Source organism: Thermobia domestica, unplaced genomic scaffold (assembly GCF_964235325.1).
Source record: "Thermobia domestica unplaced genomic scaffold, izTheDome1.hap1.1 HAP1_SCAFFOLD_534, whole genome shotgun sequence".
NCBI classification, from domain to species: domain Eukaryota; kingdom Metazoa; phylum Arthropoda; class Insecta; order Zygentoma; family Lepismatidae; genus Thermobia; species Thermobia domestica.
The window spans coordinates 47,696-72,576 of record NW_027656244.1 but is presented as its reverse complement, the minus strand read 5'-3'; the positions used below and the strand labels follow the sequence as shown (position 1 = coordinate 72,576).

At 37.5% G+C, this 24,881-nt stretch overlaps 1 protein-coding gene across 1 annotated transcript in view; it reads right to left on the bottom strand.

Moving 5' to 3' along the window:
• LOC145677021 (transmembrane protein 26-like) overlaps nt 1-24,881 on the bottom strand; it is a 72,506-nt gene that overhangs the window by 3,877 nt on the left and 43,748 nt on the right. Inside the window, exons 6-7 of the mRNA XM_081747727.1 lie at nt 20,716-20,854; nt 18,467-18,576 (exon numbers count right to left, since the gene is read on the bottom strand). Of these exons, the coding sequence (XP_081603853.1) occupies nt 18,467-18,576; nt 20,716-20,854 (249 nt within the window). The remainder of the gene's footprint in view (nt 1-18,466; nt 18,577-20,715; nt 20,855-24,881) is intronic.

Here is a 24,881-nt window from a genome sequence, read left to right as displayed (position 1 = left end):
ATTAATTTGTGATATAGCACTAATTAATGCACGATAATTAAATAATTAAGCAAGTAATTAATAGAGAAAAATACTATGATAACGCGTGGTGGTCAGTACTAACACGAACGATTGTAATGAGGTGAAAAGGCTATATAGCAGGTCACAGCAGATTCTAAAAAATGTCACCACCAACATCAATAAATTTCTGAGCGACTCGGAGGACATCTGTTGCACTACGAAGCTTCCGATTATGTTCGATAATTAACTTGCAGTTCACGCATTGTATTCACCATTTTCCGGTAAACTCCTGTTTCATCCATCCCCATAAACAGGAATCGAAGGATGAGGTCAGGAGAACGAGGTGGCCAAGTAATCAGACTACCGACAAAATCATCAATTAGAGTAGGTGGCATTCACATGTTCGATGTTCTACCGACTGGCATGATCCAATGCTCCGTCATGCTACAAGATGAGGTTCCGCCCTGTTGTGCAAAGGAACATCGTCCAACTGACCCGGTAAACCATTTTGTAACAGGCAAATGTTCCTGTGAGCATTCAAGAGCTCGTGAAGGATAAGAGGCCAACAAGAATGTATCCAAACATGCCACACCACATACTTATCGAAAATCTGTCTTGGTATCATGTGACAAGGGTTAGTTAGGGTTTTCTCGAGCCCAAGTTTGTATATTACGGCTATTATTCTCACCGGTACAAGCAGTGACGACGCCAGCTATAAGTTCCTAGGGGGGCAAAGGAGGGGCAGATACATTTTCGGGGGGGGGGGGGCGGCTATTTCCCACACCAAAAATCACATTTATTATGTTTGACTTACCTTACATTGTGTATTTCGTTGTTGTTTTTATATTAGGCCTATATAATAAACGTATTTCAAGTAAAATATGTAACTAACAAATAATTAACGTCTGCACATGAAATATTTTTCAATGCAACTTTTGAAACCCAAGTTATATATATATATATATATATATATATATATATATATATATATAAATAAATTTACGAGGGGCTGCTAAAAATCTCGTAATCCAACCCAGAAGTAGTGTAGGTACTAGGTAGAAAGATGAAACTAGTTTTGAAAAACATGTTTTCAACAAATTTTCATATTAATAATGAAGTTCTTATTGCTTTCTCAGGCCTCTGAAGTGATTATGTGCCCAAACAGCGAATTTCACGAACATCCAGATCACAACTATTATAACATTTTTGTTCCACCAAGGATAGTCACTAAAGTAAATTAATGAGAAAATTAGTGAAACACTACTGGACTCTCCTCCATTATATACAGTGGTGAAGAAGTTCAAACGTTGCGGTTTCTCAACAAATTATGCTTTACATCCAGTGACTGTTCCCGAAGTCATGGATGCAATTTGTGACATTATTCTTGAAAATTGCAGCATATTAGCCAGTGGTGGATATAACCTGGGGCCGGGGATCCTAGGCCTCCCCAGTTTTTGAGTGACAAACGATATACTTATTATAGTCTGAGGTCTGGCTGCAACCCCCTTCCCCAGTTTTTACCGTCTCACTGTCAGTAAAACTTGTGTCAGAGATTGTGGGCATTTCTTTGGAACGCGTCGGTAGTATAATTCAGAATGGCTTGGGTATGAGCAAGTTCTCGACACTGTGTTCCCAAAAAATCTGTCAGAAGAATAAAAGACTGACGGCATTAAGAGAAGTCTTCTTCCAGTTTGAATGTAATGCTGATCATTTCGCTCACGAATAGTAAACATGGACGAAATATGGTTGTTCCACTATGATCCTGAAACGAAACAACAGTCAATGGAGTAGTAGCACTCATTTCTCCCTCGCCCAAGAAGTTCAAGACACAGAAGTAGGTTGAAAAACTGTTTGCAACATTCTTCTGGGACAAGTATGGAGTCGTACTCATAGACTACCTCCGCAACGGTCAGATATTTAATTGAGAATCTCTACATTACTCACATAACTAAAGAAAAGTTCAAAGTTCAACACCGCGGAAAATGAAAAGAAAGAAATTGTGTTCCTTTAAGAGAATACACTTGTCCATCGAACCCCTGCGAACACAATTAGATTGCATAATCTAGGATTTCAATGTCTAGATCATCATCCTTATTCCCCAGATTTAGCTCCGTCTAACTATTGCCTGTATTTATTTCCCAAACTTAGATCTGATTGAACTTTAGATCTGATAAGGGTAGTGTTACGAACAGTGGTGCGAGGAAGTCTCCAGATTTTTTTTTTAACTTCTGCAAAACTGGAGCACTGTACAAGGTAGTATATTGACTCTCGGGGGAAGTATAGAAGAAGTAAAACTTCACAATTCCACGTGTACTCCTGGGTTGGGCTCCGAATTTTTCAGCAGCTCCACGTACATTTCTAGTCAATATGGTAGACGTCATGTCAGTACTTTGAAACAAAATAAGTAAGGGAACACTAGTATATACCAATTACTAACTAAAGATCAGCACTCTGACAATACGTTTTATTGGGAGCTAAAAAAATATCGATCTAATTCCATACATTTATTATTATTATCATTTGCAGGATGGGAAAACAACTTTTTTTCCTTCAAAAAATTAAGCCATGGTAGTCGCAAATTAAGCTGTTATAAGCCCATCCTCCGAATATTGAAAGCCGAGAATAATGTTTCAGGAAATAAAAATATAGAACCTTTAAACAAAACAAAATATGAAACTGAAAACTTCAAAACTGGATAAATACAAACAAGTTAGAATTAGTCCCAGAAGCGACAGTCCTATTAGCGACAGGAACCGTTAACTGTCCTATGAGCGACCGATTCATTTACATTGAGATGATGGAAGATGATATGATTCCCTCTCGTGAAATATGTTTGCCTCTGGCGTTATTAGCGCCCGAACAACCTTGCTACGAAAAATGTACGTGCCAGTAATACAGTTCATCAAATATATTTTTCCTCTACAGTAAGTGCAAATAAAACTTATTTTAATTTTGACTTAGATTTGACATAAAACATATCAAATAACTTAGCGAGACAACAGGGACATTTCCATGAAAAGTATATTCTTATGTAATTATTGAAAATCCAGTTGTAATATCCCCTTTCTTCAAAAGCTCTGTTTTCTGTACTTAATTTGATTCAAATCTAATTACTCACTAAGCACAGTAATACATTTTATTTTGAAAAACTTAAACGTGTAACCAGGGGCGGATCCAGGACCGTCTTCTGGGGGGGGGGCGGTGAGTTGTCATAATGTAACTTTTAAGGGCTCCAAACTCTGGGATAGATTTTATTTATATATATAAAGTATGAAAGTTTCCTCTTCTGGGGGGGGGGCGATCGCCCCGATCGCCCCCCCTGGATCCGCCCCTGCGTGTAACAGTTTCGCTAACTATCTACTTTTTAGACTTCCAAAGACACTGAATAAAATGAAAAAAAGTCAATGATAAAAGACAGCTTTTGAGATACTTTACATCTGATTGGGTATTCTCAACCAATCTCACCAATTACAATGCAGTTCACTCTAAACAATATAAAAGGTAAACAAACTCTTTAAACTACCTTCCTCCCTATTGTAAGCTACAAAAACGTAAACTAATTGCTTAATTTGCCTTCCTTCCTTGTTTTGACTTATACATAAAAGCTTGTCGTATAGCCCCATCTGAAATACGAATAATCCCTTATTCTATAACTAGACGAACTGTTAAGTCCTGCAAGAGATTTGTAACTTGTGTAATAATTTCTTCGAATACATTTTTTTTAAAGATTTCTTTGATATCCTCAAGTGGTGAACACCCTCTTTCCATGGGCGCCCGATGGGAAGGCAGGGATCACCCCCCTGGCTCACTAAAATGTGTACGTAATATAGCAAACCACGTATATTAAATACCAGATATACCAGACATGGTACAGCAACTATGAAGATGCCCCTCCCTAGAAAATTTTCTTCGGGCGCCCCTACCTCTTTCTGATTTCTTTCTTATGCCATAAACATATTCAATCTAAACTTATGCTCCCCATCATTTTAACATGAAATTTTTAATTATATTAGAATCATAGACAAAGGCGGAGCTACTATAAATATTTAGTTAGTTTTCCTCTTGATATAGTCATTGTATTCATAGAAAGTAATTCAAAAATATTTAGGAAAAACGTAGAAAATATTGTTAGTGTAATGAGAGTAGTCTCACGTATTAAATTAAGGTAGAGCGAAATTTTTCGTAGTACATTTTGTTAGGTTCTAAATCGCATTAGCATGAAACAAGTTAAAGAAGAGAGAACCTTGCCTTCTTCCATTATCTTAGTATGAACGCATCGGTGACTCATAGAGCAGTTAACAGATCGAATCGGTCGCTCATAGGACAGTTAACAGTTCCTGTCGCTAATAGGAATGTCGCAAGTGGGACGACACCAACAAGTTATGTAATTGCTTTTACCTTTCTTTTGTTTCTAATCGAAGTTGATCCAATGAGAAGAAAACAAGTCCACCAAATCTACTATTGTTCGCTATTTACAATAATTAAAAATCATAAGAAAGAAGTATAGCTAAAATTTACCGGAAAAGGCGCTAATTTAGAAAACAGAAATATGCGTGCATACCCAGACGCTCAAAGAAGAAAGCTTGAGGACTAATCTGCCACATAGTAAATGCATGGAAAGTAGACTACAATTTGACAATGAGATTGGTTATGATACCGATATAAAATACTATATGTAGAATGTTTTATGATTGTAGGAGTCTGGGGGGGCAGTCTGGATGGCATTCAGGGGGGCAGGAGTAGCCACCAGGGGGGCGCTCGCCCCCCTTGCCCCCTCTGGCGTCGTCACTGGGTACAAGTAAAATGAATGACAGTTGTACTGCATTATGAATTAATCAAGGAAGAAAATAGCAGGATATAAGTGCCGCATCGGTTGGTGGTGAAGTGAATACAAATCATGTAGAATGTCTAGATGTTTTGACATTCGTCTAGTACTTGTGATAGGTTTCCTTTTATTTCGTTTCACGTTCAAAAGTCACTTTAGCACTAGGAACTGTTTCACACCTTCTCAATGCACGAAACATGTCGTAAAGCACTGCCTTATTTAGTGCCCTAGGTAATGGAAAATGCTTCTAGTATTCTTCAACAGCCGCGTATTTCCGTTACAAAACCCGCACACAAACACCACTGCACATCCTCCTTATTTGTGTCTGTAGGTGCCATTTTACGGTAACTGTGTGTGAAAAGTTTGGAAACAACCAGGTAACAGCAGCTTATAAATGAGCACATGTTCCAGGTACACCATCTTACAACATTGTAAATATCACGCTTTGATTTGGAACTGTATCATGTGAGCTGCCACATGTTGCGAACTCGGCATAAAACATTCCTAATCATCGACTATCACTTTAACAGGTGTGAGCCTCTAAACTACTATTTAGTAATTGTCAGGGAACGTGATGGTTTACCTACTAGCTACAGTACGTTCCACTAGCTCTCGAACCCGAAAAAAACGTTATAATTTCCGAACAAATGTACATAAGAAAATGAAATGCACAATAAACGTACCTTGTTTCATGCTAAACACGAGAAAGGGTTGAACAGAAGCTCATACGTCAAAACAAAGACGATAGGTGGCGCCAGGGGAAGTGCTGCTTGGCGTGGTGCGCGTGCGTTAGTGTGACTCGAGTCGCTGCATCGCGAGGATGGTTCGGTACACCGTACAGGAACGCATGTTCATTGTTAAAAAATATTGGATATCGGGATCGTATCAGACCGTTCAACGTGAATTTTGCCGTGAATTTGGATGCCGTAAAGGACCATCGAAATCATCAATACATCATTTGGTGAACAAGTTCGAAACAACAGGAACGTTGCTTACGGGACATGGAGGCGCGCGTCCACGGATGTCCGAGGCAAAGGCGCAAATCTGTCTTCAACATTGGGGGGGACGGGTAAGATGGTCCCGTATATATATATATATATATATATATAAGCGATGTTCAAAATATTTATGAAGTTGAAAAACAATGTTGTGAAGGATCAGGGGAGCAGAATTGTCTTCAGTGACGAATTTAGGAGGCTATCGGGCTCATTCTCCCCTCGAAATAATTTGTTAGTTTTACGCATTCCACGTACAACAATAATCCTTCTTACCATTTCTAAGAATGTCATTGACTTTCCATTTTCTTATGCTTTTTGTTTAGAAATAATACTGTATTTGTCAAATTTCATTCCATGTAAGAACCGCGTCCTTAATTGTTCTTTCTGTCATCCTTTCTATTTTTCTGTTTCTTTTTCTTGACGTTACTACTTTCATTTCGCCTATCATACTTTATCGACCGTTGTCAGTTGTGATTTAAGTTGGCCGTCATCAGTAACACCAAAACTAAGAGGGGTTGATAAGCGAAACTAGTGTTCCACACCAACATGCACGGATATCAACATGACAAGACTTTAGTTATTATAACAAAGGAACAATTATATCGTTTAGTTATTTTTAAAAGAAGGAAATGTTTGAATTAAAGAAAATCAAAACGGGGAAATAATTAGCCCGGGAAATTAGGACGGCCAAGAGGATGCTTTCTTTTTCTTGTATGAATAGAATAAAGGGTTAGATTCACTTTTAAATTTTTGTGTCATATCATATAGGATTTATCGATCTGTAATTCTTGTCATTATAACTTCAATTTATGCATAAATTAAAATATATTTAATTCTCAAACTCAGGTGGGCAATTGCCCACTTCCTTCCTTGTATTGGGCATAGCCCTCAAAAGAAAATCCTAAATACGCCATTGGTTGTCTTCAACATTGGAAGGTGGGCAGATTTGAGGCTTATTCTAGATAAGGGAGATGAAACTCATATTACGGTAGATGAATCTGATCAACTGTTGTAGAGTATATTATATATTAGGTGATGTAGATGAAGTAGTAGTACATATCAGTATTACAAATCACTGCCGTGAAAACATTCTGAAATCTGAATACATGCACATTTATAATTGGTATGTTTCTAATTAGGCATCCACAAAGATCCACGTTAAAATTGTTTTATAGTAATATAATAATATAAATGACGACTTCCCCAAAAATATGAAGAAAGAATATCAATTATGTGTGACGAAACAATACTCTTTGAGCAAAATGATTATAATCTCAATAACATTACAGGAATCGTTTCAGAAATCTGACGCATGTCATACTCTTTACTTAACAGATGTAACCTGAAGATTAGAGAGAAAAATATTCCAGCAATTGAATTCTTTTCTTTGCTTACGAAACATCCTCTCTCAAAAGAAAAATTGGGACACGCGGAAATAATACGTAGGAACAAACCATGGTTCGAACTAGCAGAGAAGAGAAAACAGGCAAAATTACGTTGGCTACAAAATCCGAATGAAGTAACTACACAAAATTTCGTAGACATCAGGCGAGGAACTTCCAAAACTTTTAGAACAAAAAAACGCGATATTTTGAAAGCTAAAATTTAGGAACTTGAAGATAGTAAAAATAAAACCATTCGGGACATGTATAAAGGGGTCAACGAATTTAAGAAAGGCTATCAACCTCGTTCTTATATATGAAAGAAAGCTGATGGAACAGTTCTCACTGATACAGATAGCATTTTAAATAGATGGAAAGATTTCTTTGACGATTTGCTTAACACGCAGCCAAAAACTAATGTGCGTGAAGAAAGGAAGATACACACCGCAGAACCATATATTCCAGAACCCAATCGAATAGAAGTAAAAATCGCTATAAAGAAATTAAAGAAACATAAATCTCGGGTGTAAACGAAATCCCGGCTGAGTTAATTTTAGTTGGAGGCAAAAAATTGTGGAACAAGATACACAAACTCATTCTCCTTATCTACAACAAGGAAGAATTGCCACAAGAGTGGGAAGAATCAATCATTGTTCCAATTCACAAGAAAGGCGACAAAACTGACTGTAATAATTATCGAGGCATCTCTCTTCTGTTAACATCCTATAAAATCCTTTCAAACATTCTATTAGCAAGAATGAGCGCATACGCAGATGAAATGTTTGGAGATTATCAGTGTGGATTTAGACGAAATCGATCAACTATCGACCAAATATTTACCATTCGCCAAATACTCGAAAATAAGCGGGAATACAGTAGTCCCGTACATCAACTATTTATTGATTTTAGAAAGGCTTATAACTCGGTTAGGAGAGAAACATTGTACAACGTTCTTACAGAATTTGGAATACCGAAAAAGCTAATTAGATTAATTAAGGCATGTTTAAATGAATCCCAAAGTAAAGTCCGGGTAGGAAAAGTTTTGGCCACGAGCTTTCACGTTAAGAATGGCCTGAAACAAGAAGATGCGTCGTCGTCATTATTATTCAACTTTGTCCTGGATTACGCTATAAGGAAGATGAAGGATAGCAACCAGGGCCTAGAGCTGAACGGTGTTCACCAGGTTATGCGTACGCTGATTATGTAAGTTTAGTAGGGGTTGATATGAGAAAAATAGAAAGAAATGCAGAGGTCTTATTAGACACGCTTGCATGGACATGAGTTTAGAAGTAAATGCAGAGAAAACTAAATACATGGAAGTGCGTCGGGACCGTAATACGGCAAATTATGTATGTGTTAAAATATTAAATAATACTTTTGATAAAGTGGATACTTTCAAACATCTAGGATCAATATTAACAGACGAAAATCATATTCACGAAGAAATTAAATGTCGACTAAAAACAGGGAATTCGTGTTATTATTCAGTTCAAAACCTCTTGTCGTCGCGAATTCTGTCGAGGGATTTGAAGCTTAAAATGTATAAAACGATAATCATACGCTTACTGAGTACAGAGCATAGACTGAAAGTATTTGAGAACAAGATCCCGAGAGAAATATTCGGACCAAGAGGAGCGGGAATGGGGAATGGTGGAAACTTCATAACGACGAACTACGTAAATTATATGGCTTACCAAACATTGTTAAGGTCATCAAGTCTAGGAGGCTTAGGTGGGCAGGACATGTAGCCAGGATGGAAGAAAGTAGGAACGCTTTCAAAGTGTTAGCGGTAAGACCAATCGGAAAACGACTATTAAGAAGACCTAGGCGCAGATGGGAAGACAATATTAAGATGAATCTCGCAGAGATAGGAATACAAAGTAGAAACTGGATCCAGTTGGCTAAGAATAGAAGTCAGTGGAGAGCTTTTGTGAACGCGGCATTGAACCTCCGAGTTCCATAGGCTATAGAGTTTGTTAGCTTACGAAGCATGAGTAGATGCCTAGGCTGATACTACAAATAGATTAAATGCGCATTTACTGAAAAGATGGGTTCAACTGACATTGGATAGTCTATATACTCTTCGTGTGATAGGGCCTAGGGGAGAGGAGGAGATAAGATTTCATATGAGGTTACGTCACGCACAGTCGCACGCCTTCATTTTCATTATAAATGGAAAAGCCAAGAGAAACAAATTTCATCTAACTTTCCTTTGTGGCAGTCGGACACAACTCATCACAGTTATCTGCAAAAAGCAGTTTTCAAATCGGATTATTGCGAGAGCCTCCAGTTCCAATGTTGGGGGGGACATGTCTCCCCATTTCCCCGGAATTTGTGCCCGTACCTACAGCTGAGACAACTTTCCAGCATGAGGAGAGGGGCATATCCTCCTCTGGCATTTATTGCAATTTGTGCCCAAATAGCGGAAGTGGAATTAATACATATTGATGAGACTACTAAACTCACTACAGCACGAAGTTCAGTTTGAAATACTATAGAATACGATTCTTTTTTTTAAAAAAAAAATGGAAAAGCCAAGAGAAATCAATTTCATCTTACATTCCTTTGGGGCACTCGGACGCAAATCCGAAAAAGCGCTTTTTAAATCAGATTATTGGGGGGGACAGTCCCCCCCAGGTCCAACATTGGGGGGGACATGTCCCCCTCGTCCCCCCGGGATTTGCGCCAGTGGTCCGAGGAGACAGTACAGAATGTGCGGCAACGTCTTTTGGAGTCGCCTATGAAGAGCCTGCGTCGATTATCACAAGACGTAGGGATGTCAAAGTCAACTGTGCAAAGAGCCGCCAAAAGAGCCAAGCTGTTTCCATATCGCGTTACAGTCGTCCAGGAGTTGAAGACTACAGATTGGGAAAAGCGCGTGATGTATTGTTGTTGGTTGCAATCTTTGTTGCATGACAATCCAGGAATCCTAGACTATACTTGGTTCACAGATGAAGCTTGGTTCCATCTCTCCGGTTATGTGAGCTCGCAGAATACTCGGGTGTGGGCCGCCGAAAATCCGCATGTGTACCATGAGATTCCACTTCATCCCTTGAAGGTGGGAGTTTGGTGTGCAATTTTCCGACAGCGTATCATTGGACCCATCTTCTTTGAAGATACAGTAAACACACAAGTTTACTTACACATCTTCAGTGAATTTGTGAATCAGCTGGAGGATCAAGAACTGCGTCGCGGTTATTTCCAAGAAGACGGAGCAACATGCCATACTTCCAACGTGGCCATGGCAGAAATTGAGTCCTTTTTTGGTGACAGGATAATCTCCAAAGGATTGTGGCCGCCAAGATCCCCGGATTTGACACCACCTGATTTCTTTTTATGGGGTTTCTTAAAGGTTGTGTCTACAGAAACAACCCACGATCATTGCAAGAGTTGCGAAACAACATTGAGAATGCGATTCATGAGATCACACCGGAGACTCTACATCGGACTTTTCACATTATGGAACGCCATGTACAAACATGTCTTGACGTCCAGGGAGGACACTTTCAGCACCTGCTGTGACGGTCATGTATTCAGCATGAAACAAGGTACGTGTATTGTGAATTTCATTTTCCTATGTATATTTGTTCGGAAATTATAACGTTTTTTTCGGGTTCGAAAGCTAGTGGGACGCACTGTACTACGTAGCTCCTACCTTTTAAAGAAAATCAAAACCTAAAGTGCATTGATTTTGGTGATGGTATTTTTTATTTCTGTTCATACCTCAGTTATCGTTCAAAATTGGTCCCATGTTCATATGAACATTTTTGCTTAGAAACATCCATACTCCCATTTCACAAAGTATTGCCACTTCCTCCCGGGATACCATGTATATCATCTATTTATGCATTTTAACTCAATGAATTTTTATTTTTTTCATTAAAATCTTACTCAAAGGGGAAGTTAAGCTCGAAATCTTCCTTTGCGTACGCCAGCGATTCTTAGTAAAAATATTGAAATAAGAATTCGATCATTACCTCCCTGTCGTGTATACCTAGCACATGAGCTTCTAGCGCACAAGAGATTGCCCTGCTCCGGGTGACATCCAGAAGTCCTAAAGTGCAGAAGTCCTAAAATGCAGAAGTCCTAAAAATATGGGCACTAGACCTAAATTTTAGGACTTCTGCACTTTAGGACTTCTGCACTTTAGGACTTCTGCATTTTAGGACTTCTGCACTTTAGGACTTCTGCATTTTAGGACTTCTGCACTTTAGGACTTCTGCATTTTAGGACTTCTGCACTTTAGGACTTCTGCCTTTTAGGACTTCTGCCGTTTAGGACTTCTGCCATTTAGGACTTGTGCCTTTATCATTCACTTGCTTTAGTTCTGAAATTCGCCACCACCACACGAAATTGGGACGATGCAGCAACTAGTTGGCAATAATGTTACGAACGTATCTAATTCCAACAGTAACAGCTATATTTGTACTACTAAGATCGTTATTATCACTATCTGTTCTGCACTTATACACGAATTACATAATACAACCTATTTCATTCTAAGAATTAATTACATAATTTGTTAAGAAATTCGTTTCTTTCGAATGGAGATACGAGAATCCCAAGACAAATTCCTAAAACAAGAATAAATAAATAAATAAATAATAAAAAATGTTTAAAAAGAATATTTTACCAGACTTCTGAAACCAAGCAAACATTCAGAATTGCAATATATACTTTGCGGAGCGTATTTTATTAAGAGTAGGACAAAAATCCACCAAAGTTTACTTAATTAGGACAAAAGCACACTAGACATTTCACGAGTGAACATTAAATACCAACTGTATACATAAAGAACGCAGTAAATTTAAAATTGAGCAAAGAACATTTATTATGCAATACAGTGGGTGACATTAATAAGTCTTAAATGGCACAAGTCCTAAAAATATAGGCATTAGACCTAAATTTTAGGTCCTGTGCCATTTTTGCAGAAATTACTAAATACTCATTTAGGGGTGTAGCCTGCAAATTTTTCTAGGGGAGCATGATTTTTATATATTAAAAGCAAATCAAAAGTTTATTTCCAGATTACGAAAGCTTCAATAAGACAATAAATTTATACATATTACACATGTACACAAATACATAATATTATTATATTTCCAGTTAGTTCCTTTTTGAAACCTGGACCTTGACAGAGCGTAAATTTAAAATCACAGCTTGTGGGAAATGTACGAATCAGGTAGTTATAAGAAATCGGAAACTGTTCATGGAAATCCATTTGTTTGACTGTATTTATCTTCTGTATTCTTATATAAAAGAGTAAAGATGAGTGATTTTTTGGGCATACTACTACAAGTAGAGTCGTTAAATTTTAATTATAAAATATAATTTTCTTATGAAAGCAGGACATAAGAAAGAATTTTTGGAAATAAGTATCGTAAAACGGGTGGGGCAAGATTTTTTAAAGGGTAGTGTATCTCGCAAGTTTCTGAAGCTAGTAAAATGAAACTTGGCATATAATCTTTCCTGTAAAAAAAAACTGAAAATTGAACACATAAAAAGGAAAGAGCAAAGGGAGCACTTTTTTAATGTTCGAATTCCCCATTACTTACTCAGAAAATATGTAAATAAATTAAGGAAGGATTTGTTTAAGCTAGATGCGTGAAACTCGGTATTTGAACTTTTAACTAAAAGTAATAAAATACTATATGTTTCAGTATCTTGAAAATTACACTTCTAAGGGGAAGGAGGGTCAATTTCTATAATATTAAAATATCCCACTGCTTATAAGATTTGGGCAGAAAACTCTTTTTCTTTAGGCCTCGGTTATTCCAGTTAAGCAAATGAGAGTACAAAGTGGCTAATTAATTAGGTTCTTTTAATTATTTTAACATGTTGACGTAGTTTAATTCTTTTAAAACTGTATTCTTTCACATTCTATTATAAACATCCTTCATTTGTTGTAATTATTAAACACGTTTAAGAACAAAAGAGTAACTCATAATAGAAACAATTTCTGCAGGAACAACTGGTAGGATTCAGCCTCTTGTTGTGTTCTTTAGGCCGTTAAAAATTTTCTTGAGACATTTTTCTGACACTGTCCTTCTCTACAACTATAACATGAATTTACATCTCCGTAATAATATACAGTAAACCCCCGTTAACACGAATTCCAAGGGACTGAAAAATCAGGAGTTCGTGTTAAAAGAATTCGTGTTAACCGGGGACACAAATTTTATTATTCGAATACATTTTCTCGATACATACGCACTACAGTATACAAACTATACATACCACTACAGTATAGTGGTCATAGAAAACACTAGAGATGGTATCGAGACGAGACTGAGTAGTCTCGGTCTCGTCTCGGTTCCAAATTAGAGACGAGACCAAGACTATTCTCTGTCTTGATACCATCCACATAATCGTATCGAGACGAGACAGCGTTTCTGTCTCGTCTCGATTTCGAAAAGCACTTCTCGGTCTCAAATTCGGGTTAAGATCGAGATCGAGACTAGTTTCGGTCTCGGTACCATCCTCTGAAAAGTGAAAACACTACAATCAGTTTATTATCCTATCTTCGAAGATTTAAAAAAAAGTTTCCACGCAGAAAATCCAGGTCCAGTTATAAAATTGATATATCCGCTAGCAGGGTGAGTACCGCTAGTAACGGAAAGGTATTTATGATTGCTGTCACCAGTTTGGAGTTACAGGGGAGAGAAGATGTTTTGTCTCGAACTGTCGCCAGCTCGTCTGCCAAGCACCTGCATGTTGAGCGCTTGACGGAGGACAGAAACAACACTTCATAAGAGAGGAAAGATACCTGTTTTTGGTTTTTCTCTTATTTACAAGGCAATTTTCGTCTGTATAGATACTGTATGACAAAAACTGATCTGGAGTGAAATCTGAAATAAGAAAAATGATCTGAAAAAAAAAAAACACACAAAGGATTGAAAGTTCGTGTTAAATCAAAACCTTTACTGACTCAAGGGACTAAAAATTAGTTCGTCATTCGTGCTAACCGAAATTCGTGTTAACCGATAAAACTTCCTATAAGATAACGTACAGCGATGCCGGGACCAAAATTTTGTTCGTCCTAACCGAGTGTTCGGCTTAAGCGAGTTCGTGTTAACGAGGTTATACTGTAATTAAGATCTCATCACTGATTCATAATCAGTTTTCTTTTTCTAGATTTGCTAATCTTATTGGGTATGCATGATATAAAAGCGGTTATTGGAAGAAAAACCATCTGTGTTTGAAAATTTTCTTTCAAAGATTGTGCAGCATTTTGCGATTTGTGCACAGTTATTGCCGTAATAAGGTGTGTGTGGTGTACACAATGTTTATGCATCACACACTTTTTTACTATAGCTATATCATTACCGTAAAACGTTTTCCCAATCAATTAATAATTATAACATTTGAGGATATAAGAAGTTCTGACATAGAGTGAAGCGAGGGAACTCACTATAAATGAGTAACCCTTGCCAATTACAGAAACATTTAATTTTTATTTTATTTATTAATTTATATATTCTACTTAGTGAATTTATTTCTCCCTAACGAATAATTTTCATTTTGAAGAGTGGACGTTTCGGTGTAAACATTAGAACTTTTACACCGAACCAGCCTGACCTTAACCGGCGAACGTCCTTACACCGAGCAATCCGTACACCGAAACGCCCTGCACCAAAACGTCCTACACCGAAACAGCCGTATCCCAGGAGTAGTTAATTACGAATATGACAATTATTTGCTACAGAAAGACTTCTGTACAAGAAATATATGTGTAAAAATAATTTACTTCAAAACAACACAAGGAAAGCAAAATTTATGACGTACATAACTAAAACACAATATTATGTTACTAATATGAAGTCAATGGTGTGGAAATAGAGAAAAACAGACATTATGAAAGATCTGGGAATCACATTAGGTAGAAAGTTAAAATTTTGTCAACATAGAAATATATCATGGAAAGAGTAAGAAAAGACAATAGGCTTCATTTATTTATTTATTTATTTATTATTTCAGAACGATAGAATATGTATTTATACAAATAACTTGTAAGAACTAAGGCTCTGTAATATGAAACAGTATATCTAAAACTTGACTAACAGATTGACAGTATTCTTCTTACGGACGCGATGGTAGCGCCACAAGAGATTTTTAGGACTTCTGCACTTTAGGACTTCTGCACTTTAGGACTTCTGCATCGGTATGATTTTTAGGACTTCTGCCTTTTAGGACTTCTGCATTTTAGGACTTCTGCACTTTAGGACTTCTGCATTTTAGGACTTCTGCACTTTAGGACTTCTGCACTTTAGGACTTCTGCCATTTAGGACTTGTGCCGCGAAATAATTTTTAGGACTTGTGCATTTTAGGTCTAATGCCGTTTAGGACTTCTGCATTTTAGGACTTCTGCCATTTAGGACTTCTGCCGCGTCCCCCCTGCTCCCACTATACATACAATTTTTTGACCAAAGAGGAAGACAATAATGTATATATTTTCAATAGTTCTTTCAATATAGTAGTACAGTCAATAAATTCGTGGACTGATACTCAGAATATAGGTAACCAGTAGAACCTATGGTTGCTGTGCTCGATGTGAACATACACACACTCATACACATATACACACAATTACACAGATCTACACGGACCTTCAAAATAGTTCAAGCATCATTTTTTCTTTTGATCTGTTTTGTCTCGGGTGTTAGCGTTTTGGAGATGATATTTCATCTTCTGTTATTATCCGGTTCAGAAACATTCCATCAGCGTCAGCACTTGTGATCGTTGGTCTTGGGTCAGAATGCATGGGACACGGTGCTGGGTGACACGCGACGTGTTCAAGTCATCTCTGGGAATGTTGTGACACATACCATGGCTGATCCGTACTGCTGCTGCTATGTCATCTACCGATTGGGAATAGTTATTATTATACCACATTGACTTGATCCCTAGTCTTCCGTTGCAAGCGCTGCTATCGTCTGAAGGAATTCCACTCAGTTTCTCTCACTTAGCAACAGCTGAACCCTTATTGGCTCAACGCGAGGGTGTGTGAGGGTGTGAGATTTAGTTCGCATTTTTCCACGGCTCAAGACATTTTGGCATCACAATAGCCCGCACAACCATTGCAACCTCTTCGATCCTGTGTTCTGTGTTGTCCGACCTACTGATTCATAATCCTCTAAACCAGTGGTTCTCAAACTTATTGTTACCACGACCCACATTAAATAATAAAATGTATTTTGTGGCCCACCTACTTTTATTCAAATACACATGGACATTCTACGTAATGGGGGTTATTTCAAACTAATTAAATTTTGTAAAGCATATCTCTAATTTGTTATTTCCTAGACTAAAAAAAATAAAATAAAATAAAAATTCATATGATATACAAGAAGTAATTGGAAAGCAAAATCTCTGTACAACTATTCATAATGAGTCACTGCGATGCATGTGCTTGTTTTCGCTATTTATTAATAACTGTATTGATATCCACGCTGACGAATTAGGCTACTATCAGGCGCAAGGAATTGGACACTTGCAGTCGATTTCTGTATTTAGTCTTGATCCCCGCGATCGCTGTTGCTTACATTTTTCTGTCTTTAAGGAAGTAATCAGGGCTCTGAGTAACCACTTACTGTATTGTTCATCTCATTAACAAACGCTTCCAATTTTCATTTTCTGAATAGTACTTCACAACATCAAAATAAAATTTCCATAATTAGAAGGAAAAACTTCTAGCGACCCACCGAAAAAAAACGACCCGCGACCCATATTTTGAGAAACGCTGCTCTAAACTATTTCTATCCTCCGTAAACCGTTGGTGCTACTTAAATACTGCACTGCGGCCCAGGGCGTTGTAATGCTACACTTGCCCGATCATCTGCAATGTTCCTGCAGCGGATTTGAATAGTTTTTGGCAGAACTTGATGTTTGCCCGTTGCTCAAACTGCGACATTCTCCAAGTCCGCCGCGGCGCAATCAACTTCTTTCACAATAGAAACAGTGGGTCGAGAGATGAACTTCCACTGCTTCCTCCAGGATATCACTTATCAGCTGTAGCCACACCAATAGCGCCACGCTGCGTCCAGTACACGAACATGTTGACTGTGTAGTAGTATAATAGAGAAAGTTCGGGTATTACGGAATACCATTTTTATTTCGCTTGTAACTCAGTTAATAACTGCACATTGAAACAAAAAGGAAAACAAGTATACGCCTTAGATATTTGGCTTTCTTTATGCGTATCTTGATAAAGATATTTCGTTACAGGGGTGGATAAAATTTATAATTTGTAAAGAAACCACTTTGGAGGGTAATATAAAAGAGTCGGGTAATATGGAATACAAATGCTATATAGAAAAGAAATGAGTTTTCTGTTGAACATACAATGAATACTGTGACAATATATGAAACTTCTGAATGCTAATCCATAACTGAATGTGATTACTTGCAAAAGTCACAAATATAATACTCTGCTTCAGAATCGGCACAGTCACTGTATGCTCACATTAAACATGATGAACGCTGGACCCAAGCTCACTTCTTGTATCATCAGAAAATTTGCTGTAAGAAAAAATACACTTAACATTGTTGCCATCATAAATGTACGTTTAATTGCCCAATACCGATAGATATTTTTGTAATCGGAATACCATACGGAATACGGAATACCATGCTTTTCTTGCGAGTATTCCATATTGCCCTCCACGCCACCTTGGAAGCGAAAGAGCTGTTAAACGCATTCGAAGGCGTATAGGATAATGGCGCTTATCAAACTATCACTCTGTATAACCAACATCATAGTAAACAAAGAATTGTTCTATTACATTTCAATAGGAAAATACAGGTTGTAAAACACTTACATGTAAAAGTTTTCAGGAATAAGAAATCAGATTTTCACGTCTACCAACACAACGAATGTCTCAATTACAAGGAGACTGACTGTAGAGTATCATGGGAACGTGAGGTAGTAGTTTCTTTCCTCTCAGCTTGGAAGTAACACATAACAAGCGAGATAATGAGGTTTTCCATATTATCCGACTATTCCACAATACCCGAACTTCCTCTATTTATTTCCTTCCCATACTCCTTGAATACTAAAGAATAACGATTCTTCACTTGAAAGATCTTTATATTCTATTCTTTCACTTTACAAGCTCTATTCCAGCACTCAAATGTTTATAGAGACACTTTCGAATAGGGACGTTGGGTGATTCGTATTTAAATTAAATTATAAAGTAATTTTAAAACATAGTAGTTATTAGTGTGCCTCCCGCTGTGAGAGATAATAAGATAATTTAATTACCTGCTGGTCATAGTGGATTTTGTTTGAAAACTTGATGTTTGGACGCCAGTTGCTCTTCCACCTCTTCTATCTCGGCTTGGAGTAGACGATCTACCTCCGATTTCCACTACCTGCACAATAAAATGGAGAATTAAGCAATTGATGCAGATAAGAGTTTTATTGTTGCGTGGCTAAGATGTGTAGTCTAAGTTTTTGAAAATCAGATATCGATGACAAATACTTGAATCTGTACCAGCGCCAATGTATATACTAAGAAAAAAGTGCATGATACCTTATACCTGTTCTTTCCAAAAAGAAGTTCATTATGAATACGCCAATTTCGGTAGGTCCTGTAGAGATGAAATCAATACGGCAAGATTTTACTTTAGCCATTTCATTCAGTGAATCGACTCTACACTGTGACTTCCTTCACTATTGCAATACTATAACTTCACTAAACCAAACCAACCTAAAAATATATAATCATTGCTTTGAATGAATTGCCCAACGTAAAATTTCACCAGCAATACTTTCCGGATTCTATATTTTAGATAGTGCTCATTGAAGAGCATAGGACTACATTCGAATCGTGAAATGTGAAATACACTATATTTTAGATTTTCAGAGAATATAGTGTGAATGTGAAATAAAAGCAAGGATATAAATGACGAAAGAAACACTTAGTAACAAAAAAGTTTATTTTCTGGTTACTTGAATGAAGAGTTAAAACATAGACAGTTTGATTTGAGTTGATTTTAATTTAGCATCTCTTCAGCAGCGAGGCTATATGAAACGTGGACCTACAGCTTAACGTGGGTTCCGAACAGAGATGTTCACCCTCGCGAGGGTGGCCCTCTGGAGGGCATCCTCACCCTCAAATTCCCTCGCCCACAATTACGCGAGGGCGAGGACAAGCTTCGACAGCGAGGGCGAGGGTGCGCGAGGGGAATAAACAACTCCTTTCGCGAGGGCCAAATGTCAATGCGAGGGCGAGGACAAGTTTGAGCAGCGATGGCGAGGGTGCGCGAGGCCAAGGAGAAATTCTCAACTCGAGGGTGAGGGTGCACGAGGGCGAGGACAAGTTTTCAGCACAAGGGCGAAGGTGAACGAGGGCGAGCATCAACTGTCACTGTGAGGGTGAGGGTGAGTGAGGTCAGAGCAAAATGAACATCTATGGTTCCGAACAGCATGAACTCCTACGGGAAATCAAAGCCGGGTCTCCAAAATATAGTCTCGCAGTTCTATGTGGAGTAATGCAATCTATGGGATAGAAACACAGATATAATGCAGAAGTGGTGAAAACGAACTGGAGGATTTTCAAAGTAGATCTAAAGAAGAGTAGAGAGAACTAGCAGGGTTGAACGGAAAACGAATGAGAAGGGAGTGTTGAAAATAGTAATAGAGAAAAGAACAATTTTAGGTGTAATTTAAAAAAAAGGGGGGAATAAACTGATTGGGCTCCGACGTGCAGTCGCGTCACAATAAATTCACTGACATTACTCTCAGGACACATCTTGGGTGTAGGTTATATGCCAATCACTCATTCATAAAATTGTGATTCGTATTGGTAGCTGATCAGAAGTACTCACCCTGCCATGTGCTTTGGCACATGCTCTTCCAAATTTGCCATTCTTCCTCTTTCCCCACCCACTCCCCAAAGTTGAAGAAGCTGGAGTTAAAGCCATTCTATTGCAAGTGTGCACTCGGAAAACATGTGAAACATACTTCGGCCCCACCCTCGCAGCCCTTTAACGGAGGAAACCTACCTTTTGCTTTGGTGAAAGAAGTGAATGACCTCCGCTGTGTTTGCCAATTTATTATTCAGTGGTGTGGTCTTAGCAAGTGATGACCATAGGCTACTTAGAATGGCTAACAAGTCAGTGCTCAGCGAAGCCGGTGAAATAATTCAATGTGGCAATCTTATCCGCATCCAACCATTGAAAGATGACGGTCATAGTAACTTCCTCGTCTTTCGAGGGCGTTACGTGAAAAATTCATCGACAGTAGCGCTAGCAGGGACACACTTGAAATAGAAATGAAAGAATCAAGGTAACTTGCCTTGGAAACCAATTTTTGTTTCAATTTGGGGACTTTTTACCCTTCTTTAAATCATGGTTATGGTATAATTAAAGTTATATCGCACATTTTTAGTGGAAAATTATGTTCTCTTCCCTAAAATCACATGAACGAAATCTACATCCTAAACCCCCTGAGGGCTCCTCTGTAGCTCGTTATCACTATTTAACAAATACATTTCTTGATACAGTTACCCGTCTAGAAGCTCCATTGGGAGACTCTCTGGATCCATGAGAACTTGATGCCGTTGAATATCCTGTATCTTGTCTGTAGTTTCGTTTCTTATTGTCTCCTGGTCTGTTGCGTCTTACATTATCTACAGCAGCTGCTAATCTGTTAACAAATTAGAAAAAACAGAAAACATTACTAGCTATAGAAAACAAAACATTAACAGTTAAACCAATCAGTACTATTATTTACTCTAGTCATCCTGATTGGAGACCTAAAAAATCCCCACTACACTCTCGCTTGGGTCTTCCGAACGTAAACACTGCTGTTCGCCTTGCAGTTATCAACCTCACGTATGGAAGTTTAGAATTTATTTAAACATGATAAAGAATATATGTTTCACAATAGCACTTAGCATGAGGAAAAGATTAAAAAAAAAAAATAAAGTTGGAAGGAGTATTTCCATGAACTCCTCAATGAAGAAAAGAGTTTATGATACAGGTGTTCATATAGTTGTCGTGGTAATGGTTAGCGGACTGTTAATTATTAGTGTGTTTACAGAAACGGAATGCGATATTACCTAGAATTCGAAATATTGGTGCTGTTTTCCAACATTAGCCAATGTGTATCTGTAACGGCATAAATAGTTATGGCCTTGACAAAAGGTGTCGTATTGCCCTATGTTCGCAGTTTAGGGGTTGTTTATCCCATCATTCCCCATGTTGACCGATATATAAAAACACGTATGTCCTACTTTTGATTCCTTTATTCACTGCAGGACTTTCAAGCAAATCCGCATTGTGCGTTGCTAGTTATGGCCTAGCTAAAAAGGTGTCGTATTGCCTCATGTTCGCAGTTTAGGAGAATGTTTACCCCTTCATCCCCCACTTTGATCGACCTACAAAAGCACGTATAACCCATTTTTTGAATCTTATATTCACTGCAGAAGTTTCAGGCAAATCGGAGTGTATTTTGGAAAACCTTGCTTGTGAGATAAATAGTATTGTGTACCACAATGTAAAGAAACATAATATTTAATTGGATTTTAAAATTTGTATAAAACAGGCAATGTATGAAGTGAAGGCAGTTTGAATATTCTTTAGGATTCATAATCCAATGGAAAATTTAGAGTGCCTTGACTTCTACAATGCAAATGACCGGCGATGACTTCTAGAACTAGGAAGACTCAGAAAGAATGTGCAAGAATGTTGACATGACGGAAAAATCATATAAATACTACCGGATTCTCTTCCGGGTAGGAGAAGTTCTATTTTGACGTCGAAACTCTGCGAGTCAAATTATTCATAATTAGTTTCTGTCACTCCGTCATTTTGTCCATCAGAGGTTCTGCTCGTCATCGTTATCAAAAGTAAGTGATTATGCATTGTCTTCTCTAGTCTTTAAGTCATACCAGTCCACATCATGCTCTGTAGTTTTTCAGTCATTCAAGATCAGTTCATTAAATTCTTGTTCTAAATTATTTCTGTGTTATCGAATTTTATCTTTGAAATTCTACTCCCATGTTTCTAATTCTGAGCTACGCTATCTACGCCCCCAAGACTTGCATTAGTTTAAATTACTTCTTGGAGGAACTGGGTGGATGTTAAGGCCATTCAGTAGTTTTCATGTATGAGAATTGTTTGGGGTTTGCGACCCAGACAAGAGGTCTCCGTTCGACATGCCTCCAGAAGTTTCTAACTGCCTTTTACGTCACAAAACCGGTCACGTTTGAGGTAGATTGCAAACCTATCTTTAAGGTTTTAGCATGGTGGAGTGCGCGGTTTTTTGGATAGTGTTACAAGCTATTTTGTATGTTGAAATTCACTGTTCAAATTGATTTCGGTATCGTAATGTTTCACCAAGAGCGGGAGTGTGCAATCATATTTCAAAGTGTATTTAAACGTTTTAGAATTTAAGTGCTAAGGTTGTATTTAAGGTGGTTTAGAAATTTAAGGTTATATTACATAGAGTACAAAGTTATATTAGTTATTTAAGTTAAAAGATTATTTTCTTGCCTTATTTTGCTCATGCCCATTGATGAGTTAACAGAATTGTTAGATGACATACATTTACATGTAGTGAAATTAAAGAAAAAGTCAGCGCAAACGCAAACAAGATTTCCACATAAATATAATACTAGACTAAACAGCAAAATGAATCAAGGAACGAATACAGAAACTCCGGCAAACAATTCGGTTAAGGTTGAGATTGCTCGAGATTTGTTGCCTATTCCGAGGTTCGATGTCAAAAGTGGTGATGATATACGTTTATTTATGGAAGAATATGATGACGTATGTAGGATCAATGGTTGGGACGAAACTAAGAAAAAGGAAATGTTACCGTTAGCATTTACAGGGCAATTTAGAAAAAGGTTACGGGTATTTTTACAGAGACAAAGTGAAGAGCCACAATCTTATGACAATTTAAAGACACTTATTTTTAAGGAATTTGGTAGATCTACACTAGGTTTAGACATAGAAGATCAATTGCGAGAAAGAATACAAAAACCTGATGAACCAGTTACGAACTTTGTGTATGACATGCTTTTGCTGATTCAGAGATTTGATGACAAGTTGTCAGAGGAAAGGGTGATTGCTCTTATAGCCTCTGCATTACAACCTTATTATTTAGAGCGCATTGGAGTATATGAATTTACAACTGTAGAAGAAATGTTAGGTGTTTTAGTTAAGCTTGAGAAAAATAAAGCTCGTGTACAGAGAAGGGAAAAACGCGAACGTAATACTTCCGTTACGAAACAATCTTGGAAATCCGTACTTCCAAAGTTGAAAACTTCATTAACAGCAGATTCTTCCGAGGTCGAGTCAGATAGTGAAGTAGAGGTGAAACCGCTGAACAATCAGGAAAAAAGGAAGAAAAAGAAAAAGTTAGTTAAGCAGGAGGCTAGTGAACCGAAAGTGCAGAGTCAATCAAGTAATCAGGCACAAAGTCCAGTTAGCTCCGATCAATTGCAGTCGTTAGAGGAAAAGTTAGAGAAATTAACTTTACAGATTAGTCAGCAACAATCTGATCAGAATAACAGTAATAGTAGTAATAAAAACAATGGTAATAAAAACAGACAGAATTTTCAAGGAAGAGGGAATAACTTTTTCAGACAAAATAGAGGAAATCAGAATCATAACTCTAGTCAAAGAGGAAATTTTAGAGGTCGATTCCGTGGTAACTATAGAAATTTTAGAGGCCAGTCGAGAAATCAATTTTATCCTAGAGGTAATTTTCATAATTACCAGTTCCAAACACCTATGTATGGTAGTAATTATCAACATTATCCGACTCAGGCACAAACACATCCCATTTGTTCTGTTTGTGGTCATGGTTTTCACACAGAGGATACATGTTTATTGCGGAAGCAGTCTTTAAACGCGTAATGTCTGTAAATGTGGGAGGTACATTTACAGATAACGCAGTATTCGGGAAAAAGGGTCATGTTGTAAAAGCCTCCATTACCACTCAAAACAATATGATTTTAATGCCAATACTGATAGAAGATAAGAATGCTCATGCTGTGTTAGATTCTGCTTCACAGATATCAATAATTAGAGAAGATTTAGTTTCACCAAAGGCTAAGATTTTGAATATTGATACACGCATAAAAGGAATTACTCAAAATTCTCTTTTGATAAATAAAATAGCAATTGTTCGTTTTAAGATTAATGGGAGAACATTTCATCATGCTTTTCGCGTGCTAAACAATTTTTCCCAAGACATGTTGTTAGGGAATGATTTTTTAGTATCCCAGAGAGCACAAATAGACTTGAATAGAAATGTTTTGTTGCTATGTAGATTTGGAAAACCTCCTAGGTTTGTTATAAGTGATAACAGGGATATTTCAAAGGAATTATCACCACAGGCTAATAATTTAGTTTGTAATAGTATGAACCCTGCGTTTGTTTTGGTTAATGATGTTACTATTCCGCCTCGAACGAAACAATTTGTTGAAGTAAAATTAGCGAATTCAAAGACAGGAAAAGAATGGTTACTTGAACCAAACAAATCATTACAAGACAAGACAGGAATTTTGATTCCTAGGACAGTTTTATCTCCCAAACAACACTTTGTACAAGTTATTAATCCTTTTGTGTCTTCAATTTCGTTAACGAAAAATGAGATTTTAGGGTATGCCGAAGATCTAGCATATTTAAGTGATTTTCAATGTTTCAATGTACAGTCAGAG